At 34.5% G+C, this 13754-nt stretch overlaps 1 protein-coding gene and 1 pseudogene across 2 annotated transcripts; both read left to right on the top strand.

Moving 5' to 3' along the window:
- Positions 1-363: 363 nt before the first annotated feature.
- LOC108471447 (aspartic proteinase 36-like) lies at positions 364-5454 on the top strand (annotated as a pseudogene).
- Positions 5455-6760: 1306 nt separating this feature from the next.
- On the top strand, positions 6761-13305 carry LOC108473806 (U-box domain-containing protein 4-like). Of its 2 annotated transcripts, none has more exons than XM_017775572.2 (6): positions 6761-7207; positions 8702-8809; positions 9775-10055; positions 10503-10619; positions 10900-12933; positions 13029-13305. In XM_017775572.2, exons 3-6 carry the CDS (start codon positions 9780-9782, stop codon positions 13086-13088), a joined length of 2487 nt encoding a protein of 828 aa, XP_017631061.1. In that variant the 5' UTR covers positions 6761-7207; positions 8702-8809; positions 9775-9779; the 3' UTR covers positions 13089-13305. The 2 variants fall into 2 exon arrangements, with proteins under 2 accessions (XP_017631061.1, XP_052877651.1); XM_053021691.1 differs by having other exon boundaries at positions 6767-7197.
- The last annotated feature ends 449 nt before the right edge of the window (positions 13306-13754 follow it).

Here is a 13754-nt window from a genome sequence, read left to right on the forward strand (position 1 = left end):
ATCTAAGACTGAATTTACATGATATATAAATATAAGGGGTTAAAGGTTGCTATTATGCTAATATTAAAAATTGTTACAGATTAGTTTGTTGATAACCAAAAAGACAAAATTTAATAGTTGGGTGACCATTTTGTAATTTTATAGTTGGATGACTAAAATGATATTTACTAATAGTTAAGTAACCAAAATGAAATTTACTAATAGTTAAGTGACTACTAACGTAATTTACCCATAAAATTATTAAATACATCAAAATATGTAATTCACAAAAAAATAAAAATAAAAACGACAACGTTTGAGACTTATTCAAATGTCAATATTAATGTATTTTTAAAAAGTAGAATGCGGAAGTTGGTTAGAGAAGAAACAGAAAAATCCAAATATTCTAAATTTCAATTCCATTCAAACGCCTTAGTTCCAATTTTTGTTTTGTGTTTCATAATCATCGTCAGTTTTGGTGCGAAAGCTTATTTGTTATACACTCCACTGACTGGCCTCTCATCTGGCATGGCATGGCCACTCGTTAACCTCACCGTCACTTTCTTCTTCCTCATCTTTCTCCTCTTCCAATCATGCCTCTCCATATCACTGCCACTCCTCCTCCCTCCACCTCACCCCCGCGCTCGCCCCGCCATGGTCCTCCCTCTCTTTCCTTCTCCCAAGAATACCTCTACAACTTTTCCCGACTCTTCTCATCGCCTACTGAGATCCGATTCTAACTCTTCTCATCCCTACGCTCGCATGCGACTCTACGACAACCTCCTCAGCCGCGGGTACCCTGTTATTTCTTTTATTAGTAGTAGTCTTATTTTCTTTAAATCATATTTTTTCCTTTCTTAAAGGTAGATTTTCGATGATTTGAAATTTCTAAAGGTATTACTCTACGCGTCTATGGATCGGGACACCTCCGCAGAGATTTGCGCTTATAGTGGATACTGGAAGCACCGTCACTTACGTTCCTTGCGCTATGTGTGAAAAATGTGGTACACATCAGGTGATGTTAAAATTTCATTCATCGATATTAAAATGTTAGACTATTAAAATCGTTAAGGGTTTCAAACAATCTATATTAAATTAAAAACAATGTAATTGTAAAATGTAACATGTGTATTGATGTAATGTATAATTGTATAACAAGATAGGTGTAAATGTAGCATTAATGATTATTTTTCAAATTCATGTGTGGTTACCTTTTAAATATGTAAACATGTGTCAAGAAAAGTATGGTTTTGGTGCCTTTGAAATAGTTTTTAAAAATATATTAAATTTCAACTAAGGTTAAAATATGTTATTAGTCCTATATTTAGAAAAAATTCAAAATTTAAAATTTAAAATCATTAGCCTGTTAGTAATTTTCTTTTGTTAAAATTTGCCAAACCTGGCATGTTTATTAAACTACCTTTAACATTTCATTTCGTATATAAAGATTAGACTAGAATTTTTAAATTAAAAAAATAGAAGGTATTTTAAAGTACATGATTAAATCTCAAATTTTGGATGAATACAACGACTAATAGCATATTTTAACTTTCAGCTAATATAAATATGCATTTCAATTGAAAAGAATTAGAATCCAAATCTTTAAAATCATATTCCCAATCTCAGGTAATTAATGTATTCCGAGCATATTAGCGCTAGAGAGTCGAAAAACTCCTATCTCATTTCTTTAGCCATTACTCTACTTACTGAGATATTCGATTCTAGGCCTTATTTGGTCGTTGATTGCATCTTCTTTTAGAAGCAAAAATAAGGGATGGTTTTTTAAAAAAAGAAAAAAAGAAGTTAAATGTAAAAAGTTACAGCTTTTACATATATAATAATTTTTTACATATATTAAGATGCAAAATCGAACTATTTGTTTATAGCAATTTTTGTGGGACAGAAAAAGCACGTAGCAATGCAGCCTTAATGATTTGCAGCGAAAGTTTTAATCATGTTGGCTCAACAAAACCTTCTTAGGTGGTCAAGCTAATAGGTTTCTGATATGTTTATATCAGGACCCAAAGTTTCAACCCGAGTTGTCCGGTACTTACCAACCTGTAAAATGCAATTTGGATTGCAATTGCGACAAAGACAGGGATCAATGTATATATGAAAGACAGTATGCTGAAATGAGTGTCACTAGCGGTATCCTTGCTGAGGATGTTATTTCATTTGGGAATCTAAGTGAACTTTCGCCCCAGCGTATTGTTTTTGGTTGTGAAACTGAGGAAACTGGTGAGCTTTACAGACAACATGCTGACGGTATTATTGGATTGGGCCGCGGTGATCTCAGCATTGTTGACCAGCTTGTGGAGAAAGGTGTGATTAGCAATTCATTCTCATTATGTTATGGTGGAATGGATGTTGGTGGGGGCGCTATGGTTCTTGGTGGTATATCCGCCCCATCAGACATGATTTTCAGTTATTCGGATCCTGTACGCAGGTATGTTTTGTAAACGTTTTGATCTCAGAGGATAGAGTACCTCGTCAACTTCCTAACAAAAACATTCGATACATCCCACACATTTACTCTAGTTTCGGGATGGAAACAGTCCATATTACAACATTGACTTGAAAGAGATGCATGTTGCCGGGAAGAAGCTAGATTTGGACCCATCTGTTTTTGATCGAAAGTTTGGAACTGTTTTGGATAGTGGTACGACATTTGCATATTTTCCAGAAGCAGTGTTTGAGGCGTTCAAGGACACTGTAAGATTTTGTTCCCATAAATTAATCGTAGTTAAAATTTTTGTTAGGCCTATTAATGCATTCTCACTAGTCCGTTTTTCTCTCCTGCCTAAGTGACTTAAAATTTTCACTCTTCATCCATGATGGCATTGATATGGGGATCATTGAAGCTTTATTCCAATAATTTTACGTATTTACATGAGATGACTACATGCTTTATAGATTAACATATTAAACTTCAAAACTTGATTATGATTGTTCTTTTCCCTCTATCTCATATTTGCATCTTTATATTGAAGATTATGAAGGAACTTAATAGCTTAAAGCAGATCAGCGGTGCTGTTCCAAGTTACAATGATACATGCTTTTCTGGTATTAGCAGGTATTACTTATATTATGTACCATAACAGAAAATTTGAAATATTTGTAATCTACTTGTTATATAAAATGATTAGTTATGTAATATTATATAAAATGATTAGTTATGTAATATTGTTAATATTGTTTTCTGCTTCAGTGATGTCTCTCAACTCTCAAAAACTTTTCCAACAATTGAACTGGTATTTGAAAATCAGCAAAAATTGTTGCTTACACCTGAGAATTACTTGTTTCGAGTAAGCTTCTCACAATGTAATTGCTTTCCTGTTGATTGAACTTCTTTATTTCTCAAGGAAACCTTCTTAAGGTTATACTTGAAGTTGGTTTAGCAATAATTGTATTTGATTCAGTATTTTGCCCTGTTCTTAATGTTCAATACATGACTAGGGGTTTTCCTCTTATCTTACATCTTATTCATGAAGCATTCAAAGGTACAAGGTGCATATTGCCTTGGGATCTTCCAAAATGGAATGGACCCAACTACCCTTCTGGGAGGTATGTTTAATTTCAGATAACTTGTATTCTGTGATGCTATTCATTTTAAGTTTTCATGAGACTGTTTTTGGTTGCTCGGTCTTAGGATTGGAATTTGATGGAACTGGGACCATCTTCTTGGGCAAAGCTTTAGTTAGACTGCTGTTTTGTTGTTTTCTTTCGTGTTGTAATAGGAATCATTGTGCGGAATACTCTTGTTACATATGACCGCAAGGACTCAAAGATCGGTTTTCTTTCGTGTTGTAATAGGAATCATTGTGCGGAATACTCTTGTTACATATGACCGCAAGGACTCAAAGATCGGTTTCTGGAAGACTAATTGTTCTGAACTATGGGAAAGGCTTCATGTAACCAGTGCACCATCACCATCACCATCACCATTTCCATCTCCATCTCCATCTCCATCTCCATCATCTTCAAGTGGGAAGGAAAATTCAACCTTTGAAATGCCACCTATATCAGCTCCTGAGGAATCACCTATATATGCTCTTATAGGTACTGTAAACCATGGTTATACCAGGACCTATCACAGGGTTAGAAGTTAGAACTCTACTCTGCAGTTCATTTTATTGAAATGCATAAATGATAAATTTTTGTAGAGTATGCTTTCCAAGTGCTATTGTGATACTATAGTGACATTTTCATGTTGATATATAGGGGAAATTGAAATTGGTGAAATTTCATTGGATTTGGCATTGAACGTCAACCACTCATATCTAAAGCCTCGTCTTGTCATGCTTCTTGAGTTCATGGCTAAGGAGCTAGGCGTTAATGGTTCACAGGTTAAACAACTACCATCTTCGAAAGCAGGAGCATTTTATGACTGTAATTTATGTATTATTAATGTGAAATTACATGTTAAATACCGAAGGAATTTTCAAACTATCTTACTGAACAGTTGGTTTTTCTGTCTATGGTTAGGTTTCACCTTATTGGATTAAGAAAACTTTTGGATGATTTCAGGTACATTTATTGAATTTTACATCTGAAGGAAACATATCTTTTATTAAATGGTCCATAGTCCCCTCAGGATCAGCAACCTACATTTCTAATACTACTGCAATAGTAAGTTCTCTTTTTAGATCATTGCATTTCCTTTTATGTACAAGAATACAATTTATTTGTTTCATGAGTTCCTGCTTCCAGAATATAATATCTCGGCTTGCTGAACATCGTGTGATGCTTCCTGATGACTTCGGAAATTATCAGTTGGTGCAATGGGAAGTGAAGCCTCCTTCGAAACAGTATGTTTCCACCTCTCTCTCTCTCTCTTTCTCCTCGTACTCTTGCATGGATCTGAATTAAGAAAGGCTGGCTATAAATTATAATTTCTAGAATTCCCTCACTCTTCTCGTGTCTGTGTAGATCTTTTACAAAGTTAATTGGTGATAATGGCTGGATCAGTGAATGCTGTCGTTCTATAGGGTGTAGATCTTCTGTTTAGTACATTGGTGCTAATGGCATAACATATAGTTGTATTGTATAAGAAACAGTTTGTATATATGCATGCAGGATATATATTTAATGACCCATTCCAACTCCATTTTGATTTGCTCCATTTACTTTTGCTGATATAAGGTCTAAATGGATTTGTTCATGTAATAATACAGAACATGGTGGCAGCGGCAGTATCTGGTGGTTCTTTTGGGTATTATGATGTTTATAATTGCAGGATTAATCGCATCTGGAATATGGCTATGGAGTCGCAGACGACAGGGGCAGATTCCATATCAACCGGTTGATGGAGCAGCTCGAGAACATGAACTCCAACCCCTGCAGTCTTAAAAAAACTCTGAAAGAAAGAAAGAATATTTTTTTTCAGACAGATTTGGGTTATGGATTCTGCACCCAATACAATTCATTGCTCTACAGTTTTGTTGGATGAGGAACCTTCGCCTTCTTTGCTTTTTAGAAGAAAAAAGATATTAAATTAAATAAACGCAACATCCAAAGCAAGACTTTTTAATGGGTCAAAACTGACGGATGCTAATTTCAATTTTGCCTTACGAGTGAGTTAGGACCACACCTGTTTTCAAACATTGACTTTCAATTTTTGTATTTACTCTTTATTTATTATTCTTATGTATCAAATTGGAATTAATACCACTTATAATATATATTTTCTATTGAAACTTTTATTATGTTGTGGGATTTTAATTTAATTATTTAAATATTTTCTTTTACAAAACATAATTTAATTGAGAAATTATTAAAACATAATTATTTTACAAAATAAAATTATATGATTATGAGGAGGTTTTTGTTTTTTATTTTATAATTCAATAAAATTTGAATGGAAAGCACAATTTATGCAACTTTTAAACATCATTTAATTTTTATATAAAATTTTTATTAATATATTTTTTAACATTATTTTTTTACCTAGGTGTGCTATAAAATTAATTATTATTAAATCATTTTAATGAGATTATTTTTTGAAATGAATTAAGTTTCAAAGTAGTTTTTCAACTCATAAGTGTCTGAAATAATTAGTTTTTAAATTAGAAATAATCAAAGGTTTGACATTTTAAGTTAGGGTACTAAATTATTATTATATTTATAGTTTGATTATATAACTTTAAAAAGTTACAAAATAGTAGTTGAACTATTCAAAAATTTTTATTTAAATTATTGGGCTATTAAGTTTTATTTTTTTTAAATATGATTAACGAGCTTTAAGTGACCATTCAACAATCGGTATGATGTATTAGTTCCCATCGATGAGTAGATGAACATATCTTATCTCCAAATTGATTTGAAGATTAGTGTCAGGGATCAGAGAAAAAAATTGTTTGGATGTTGGTTCACATATTCGTGATGTTCAAAGATGTTTTATGAAAAAACTAAACTACATAAGAGAAGGGGAATGCAAGTTTTCGATTGGTGCACACAGTGCGAATAAAGAAAGCCATACAACAGTGATTTTAATAGTTGAATGAATTAAATGAAAAAATCACAGCTCAATGAATTAAATGAAAACTTTTAATAGTTAAATGATCATTTTATAACTTTTTTAAGTTGGATGACCAAAACATAAACTTAATAATAATTTAACGATCTTGGATGTATTTTACCTTGACTTAATACGGTATCTAAATTTTGGATTCATCTTTTATAAATTTTAATTTTGATTTTACAATATTATATTTAAACTAGATATTATTTTTTAAAAGTATTTTTTATTATTTTAAACAACAATGTTAAGCATTAAAAATTTAAGTTATATTTGTTTAAAGCACTTTCTCCTTCGGAAAAAAATGGCAACCGGCGCTAAGAATACCATAAAATCTCTGTACTGAGGAACTTCGACCGGCAACCGGCTCTTTTGGCGGTTGTCAGTAGTACCGTTCCCAAAATCCAGTCAAAATATGCGTAAGAAAATTCAGAAAATGACGAGAATGTCCCACCCTTTCTATCTAAGTAATCACAGCAAACAATTAAAGAAACTTTAACTAAACCCCAGATATTTAATCCATTGAAAAACGAAAAGGAGAGCAAAAAAAACTGCTAGAAATAAAGAAAAAAAAAAAAGAAGAAAAGAGGGCCTGAAGGCACAGCAACATAATAGCGAAATCTGGGCTCTTTTTAAAATATATTCTGCTTCTTACAAAAATCAAGAAAATGAAGGAAATTCCAACATTCCACAACTCTAAGGTGCATTTAGGTACCAGTTCCTCTTTTTCTTTCTGTTTTCCTTTCCTTCCTTTCTTTTTTTCGTGTTAGCTTTGAAAATTTCTTTATGTTTTTCCGAATTTATTTATCTTTGAATTTTGATATATGAATCCGGGTTCCTGCTTAACAAGTTAGAGAATCAAAGCTTCGTTTTTGGGTTCCTTGTTAAGATCATAGAGACCCATAACAGTGTTGAAAGATCTTGATTGAGGTCTCTCTTATTTCCTTGCAATTTCTGAATGTTTTGACTAATTACTTCTTTGGGCCTCGTTATTTTCAAACCATAAGAAAACCCATTTGATCTATTTACTTTCTGTATGACCATATTGTTTGATAGTATGATTTTTAAAGGCTATGTAGGTCTTTGGATAAATGAAATTTTAATGTCTGAGGGGGTTCTTGTGTTAACTTTAGTTATTAATTTGTTTTGCTGTTGTAAAAGTGTAAAAGAAACAGATTAAACTTGCACTTCCATAGGTTAATATTATTTTTTCTATGATTGGGAGGCCAGTATGTATGTATGCCTGAATCATTAAGGTGTAAAAATGATTTTATTAAGTTGTTGTTTCACTATTCTGTTCTCTTGAACTTGCTAGTTATTTTAAAATATAAAGCCATGTAAATGACGTAAGGAACCAGTTGGAGATAGGTTTTTGAAGTAATGATTTGGGTAAATCTTTTGTTTTCATTATTACCGTGCTAGTTTCCATCTAGCAGCATATGTTTTTTAGCATCTGGAATTTGAGAGTGGTTGTTGGATCATTTTATGTTTATTTTGCAATTCTTGTTAAGGTCTTTATATCCTTTGATTTGCAGCATCCAAATAATACTGTAGTCTTCTTGTTTCTGTTTCAATGTTGTCTTCATTCTAATCCATAAGCTACATACATATATTGATGTCTCTGGATTGAATTTTAATTAAACCGCAAATGATTACCGAAAATAGGAAAATACATCCAAATAGTTAACTTGAATTTCCTAGAAACTAGGGCTTTAGTAGAGAGTAACTGTACAGGCTACAGAAGCTTACAAAGTCCTGCAGTAAAGACAATTCCATTGAAGGAGCAGTCACAGAATTTCAATTAGTCCTTGGCTTTCATTCATCTTATCTTAACTTCAGAGAGTGATTTGGCTTGCTATTAGTCAGCTAACTCCCTTGTCTGTGGTGGGTGAATGGGGATCATGTTATGTTTAACATGAACTGTGGAGAGCTGGTTTTTTTCTATTACCTTTTTAGGTTTACCTTAATAACATTTTGATGGATACTTGGAAGGTTATCAGCATAATAAACTCTAAAAGGAAACTTTGTTGTAATTTGATTGGGTTTTTTGGTGGTAAATATTATATTTGAAATTTTAGAGTTTCAATGTACTTATATAATTATTATTTTTTTAATCTTATTTTTTACTTTAAAATTTTGGCTCCTTATAAGGATTGCTAGTTGGCAGATTTGAGATTTCAAGAATCTGTGTGGTTCTTTTTCTAGGTTTTGGTATGGAGTTTGAGAAGCTGTTTCTTCAGTTTAACGGAATAATATGGTTTTCCAAGGATCACTAATGAGAAAGAATTTTGCTGTCAGAGTTTACAAGAACAGGTATGTACATTACAATGTCCTTTATCTGGACCTTCGTGGTTCACTTTTTTCTTCAAACTTGGTCAATGAATTTATGCAGTTTGGTAAATGAATTTATCATAGGCAGTATATGTGATTGCCTGATGATTTACTTTGGATTTAGTTGAATGCTGAGAGGGGAATCTGTTGAACCAAAATAATTAGGTTGTTAGCTTTCTCCAATTGTTCCTTGTGATTTATGTTTAAATCAACCTAATCTGATTTGTATTGGAGGTTTATTCAGCACTAGTTCTTTGACTATTTCTTTAGTTTCTCTATTCTTCATTTCATCCTTATTCTGTTTTGCTCAATGATGACATTTTAGCTCGTCACATCTTCTTTGATTGGTTCAAAAACATTGAGCAGTTAAGCTCTTTGATGAAATGCCATTTTCTAAATGCTAACAGATCTAGTGGTGATTGTTACCTTGAAAACAACTGATCCTTTTTCTGGTATTTTCTTTGTTTTGCCACACACCTGTGACGTAATTATTTGAAATTCTGGAATGACATCTAAGTAAATGGAAAAAAAAATGTTTAACCGAGAGGTAAACTTGTTGAATCTAAAATAACATGGGCTGTTGGGTATTTATCATGAACTTTAAGAGGGCATTATTACTTTGAAGTTACTGACAGGCTGGTAACTTCAAAGCATTAAATGTTTTGCGAAAACTTATACCTAAGGAAATGTTTGCCTAAATCTTGTCATCTCAATGCAATAGTATTGACTTCATTTGTTCTAAATTAGTATGTCTCATGTGGAGCTTGAAAATTGATGAATTGGTTAGGATCAATGTTAACAAAAAAAAAAAAAACGAGATTTGATTAAACTTGATGATATTTTCTGTTCTATTCATGCTAACTTGCCTATGATATCAGTTTTACCCCTCTGTTTCTCTTTCTTGTAGTCTCTCTGACCTTTTTTTTTTTTTGTTGTTGTTGACACAGATCATATGGAGATATCTTTGTTAAAAGCACTTCTTAGTAACATTTCCTCATTTTTAAATTTATCGTCTTTTGAGAAGATTAACTCAGAACCAGTTCAGAAGTACTACCAAAGAGCAGAAGAGATACTAAAGTTGTTGAAGCCAATTCTGAATTCAATTATTGATTCAGAAGTGACTTCTGATGAAGTGCTTATCAAGGCATTCGAAGGACTGGGTCTCTCTATAGAAGAACTGAGAGAGCAATGTGATAGCTGGCAACCCCTCTTGAGTAAAGTTTATTTTGTAAGTTATAAGTTCTATCTTCATTTCGCAAGTTCTCTTGGCGAGCTTAGTTGACTTTTGCCAGGAAGAAGTGCTTAACCTAACTTTACCATACTACTGATATAGTAAAGCTTTGATCAATTACAGATATAGTTTTCTTGTGAGGTGCTTGTTTTAGATTATTGTTGCCTTTTACACTTGATTGTTATGCAATAGCTTGTGAATGTATGTGTTCTTTTTCTTCTCACTTTTTCCTGCTTGTTAGTTTATAATGTTTTTCATAGAAGTATTAAGTGAATGTGTAGCTTTTGGAATAAGCTATAGCCGCAAGACCTGATTCCTAGATGTTCAGTCATATTCAGGTGGAAAATTGCTATAGATGGGTGTTTTTCTAGAAAAACAAAATATAGAACAGAAATTTTCTTATAATCGTACTTGAATAACCATCTTCTTCCACTTAATATACAGGTTCTGCAAGTTGAGTCATTAATATCGAAGATTCGAAATTCCAGCCTGGATATAGTCCAGTTCTTGAAGTGTTCTCATCTGCATCTGCCTGATGAATTGAGTTCAGCATCTCTGGAGGTAATATATGACCAAAAGTTTTTGAAGCTTTTACTTTTATTTGAAGCTTGTAATTTTCATCTTCTGTTATTAATAAAGCATAATATCATATTCTCTCAATGATTACCAAAGTGGATTTACTTGAGAAGTCATCTATTGGAGAGTGGTGGCATCTGACCTATACAGTTTTGAGATGTTAGAAAATAAATAGCTGTTCTTTTGATTTGATTTATGAGTTTAAAGAACGGTAAAAAAGAATTCACATTTCAGGATATCTAACAGTTGGTATGATTGATTGCAGCACCGCTTGCAGAAAATTAAGCATGTAGGATATGAACAAACATCATCTGTCATTAGGGAAGCCATCAGGGATCAAGTGGATAGTGTTGGACCAATCTCAGAAATACTAGCGAAAATTGCAGAGAACTTAAGCTTGAGGTCAAACCAGGAGATTTTGATAGAGGCTGTGGCCCTTGAAAAGTTGAAGGAGAATGCTGAACAAGCTGAAAAAACTGCTGAAGCTGAGTTTGTTGATCAAATCATTGGTCTTGTAACTCGCATGCATGAACGGCTTGTCCTAATAAAACATTCGCAGACTTGTAGCCCGGTTCCCATACCTGCTGATTTCTGCTGCCCCCTTTCCCTAGAGCTAATGACTGATCCAGTGATTGTGGCATCAGGACAAACCTATGAGCGGGCTTTCATCAAGAAATGGATTGGTCTTGGGCTCATTGTGTGCCCCAAGACACGGCAGACTTTGGCTCATACCAATCTTATACCTAATTATACAGTGAAGGCACTAATTGCAAACTGGTGCGAGTCAAACAATGTGAAGTTGCCTGATCCCATGAAGTCCATGAGCCCCCTTCTTTTGCACGCAGAGTCTGGCTTGTCAAGGGACTCAAGTAGTGTTCCATGTTCTAGAAGCAGCCAACCAATTTCACCGGAGTCACGATCTACAAGTCAAACTGATAAAAACCTAATCACATCCAGTGGACTTAATCGGGAGGGAACCTCCCCGCTACATCCTCGATCTACCTCAGAGGGTTCTTTGCCAGCTATTGATGGAAATGGAGAGTATCTGGATGTTGCAAGAATATCACTAAGTAGTGCTGAAGAGGGATCCAACTTGGAACAGAGAGGTAGCGAATCAGTTGGCCAACCCCCGTTGTCACCTTCTATTAATGAATTTCATAACAATGGACAGTCATCTCTGAATCATGCAAGATCTGACTCAGCATCTAGTACACTTTCTAATTCAGATTTTCCTCAAGGACCAGGTGGAGATGCCAATGAGAGTTTGGAGGCGTCAACTCATCTCAGGGCCAATAGTGATATTAATGGAGAGGTGAAATCTGACCCGCAGCCTGTGGCTAGCTCAGCCATCCCACAGAGAGAAGCTGAGTTCTCTCCTCGATTTATGGATCCAAGATCTCGAAGCCAAAGAATCTGGCGCCGACAATCAGAGAGATTCGTTCCAAGGATCATTTCTTCTCCTGGTATTGAGAACAGGGCTGACCTTTCTGGCACTGAAACCCAGGTTAAGAAATTGGTAGAGGACTTGAAGTGCACTTCAGTCGATACTCAACGAGAGGCCACTGCTCAACTCAGGTTGCTTGCCAAGCACAATATGGATAATCGGATTATAATAGCAAACTGTGGGGCCATTAGCATGTTAGTTGATTTGCTTCGTTCACCAGATACAAAGACTCAGGAAAATGCTGTTACAGCACTTCTTAACTTATCAATTAACGATAACAACAAAACAGCCATTGCTAATGCAAATGCAATAGAGCCTCTGATTCATGTCCTCGAGACAGGAACTCCTGAAGCTAAAGAAAACTCAGCTGCTACTCTTTTCAGCCTTTCTGTCATCGAGGATAACAAAGTCAGGATTGGAAGGTCTGGGGCAATCGGGCCTCTTGTTGATTTACTGGGGAATGGTACTCCTAGGGGAAAGAAAGATGCTGCTACAGCCTTGTTTAATCTGTCAATATTTCACGAAAATAAGGCCCGAATTGTGCAAGCTGGTGCTGTTAGACACCTTGTGGAGTTGATGGACCCAGCTGCTGGAATGGTTGATAAGGCTGTTGCTGTTTTAGCAAATCTTGCTACGATTCCTGAAGGGAGGACTTCAATTGGGCAGGAGCAAGGGATTCCTGTGCTGGTTGAGGTCGTTGAATTGGGTTCAGCAAGGGGAAAGGAAAATGCCGCGGCTGCTCTTTTACAGCTCTGCACAAACAGTAATAGGTTTTGCAGTCTGGTTCTCCAAGAAGGTGCTGTCCCACCGCTAGTTGCCTTGTCCCAGTCTGGTACACCCAGGGCTAGAGAGAAGGTATAATGCTTCTGCTTTTTTCTTTTTTCTTCTTAAATATCACTGCCTTTCTTTTACGTTCACAGAAAATTGTCATAAGCTTCTATTGATTGCAGGCACAGACACTTCTGAGTGTCTTCAGAAACCAACGACATGGTAATTCTGGAAGAGGCTGAGAGTAGGAAAACAAGCTTCATTGCCATTCAAGGTTTTGGGTCTATACAATATGTATACATTTGATGTTGCAAATAATGCATGCGAAGGTTTTGCTGCTTTGATTTACTGGGTCTATTGTAGAGAAAAAAAAATTATTATTTTATGGAGGATTTGATTGAGTCCTCTTGTCAATTACTTTGTGTTTTAAATGTGAAATTTGTAAATGTGGGGAAGAAATATCATTTCATACATGCGAGTCTGTCTGGTCTGTTGCAGCGAGCTTTGTCTGAATGATAACCAATGAATGGTCTCTGTCCCGGTTGATGTTCCATGATTCTTTTTCAACGTCTTTTTTTGATACTACTAATATTGAGACTGATTTGTAAGCTATGCTTCTCTGCAGGGCCACCAAAAGTAGGCATTTTATTGGTGTATTTCCCATAACTTTGAGAACCCAATATAACCTCTTTTTATACTTTTTTGCTTTCATTGGAAAACCATCTAACCAAGTCCATGAGCATTTTGTTTTAAGTGATTTTGCAGTTGATTTTAATCCATTATTTTTCTTCAAGTTCGGACCATCAGTTTCACAATGTCCATACAATGATTTTGACCCTTTTTTTTTTTGTGTGTGTTTGTGGGTTTCTTCCTCTCCACATCTCATATGGTGCCATCCTTGTTTTAGG

Source organism: Gossypium arboreum, chromosome 11 (assembly GCF_025698485.1).
Source record: "Gossypium arboreum isolate Shixiya-1 chromosome 11, ASM2569848v2, whole genome shotgun sequence".
Lineage (NCBI taxonomy): Eukaryota > Viridiplantae > Streptophyta > Magnoliopsida > Malvales > Malvaceae > Gossypium > Gossypium arboreum.

Bases quoted from the DNA above. Each gene is read 5' to 3' on its own strand.
- LOC108473806 (XM_017775572.2), top strand. From the start codon at position 9,780: ATGGAGATATCTTTGTTAAAAGCACTTCTTAGTAACATTTCCTCATTT. The intron at 10,056-10,502 runs GTAAGTTATAAG...CTTAATATACAG, and splicing joins TCTTGAGTAAAGTTTATTTT to GTTCTGCAAGTTGAGTCATT. The intron at 10,620-10,899 runs GTAATATATGAC...GATTGATTGCAG, and splicing joins TGAGTTCAGCATCTCTGGAG to CACCGCTTGCAGAAAATTAA.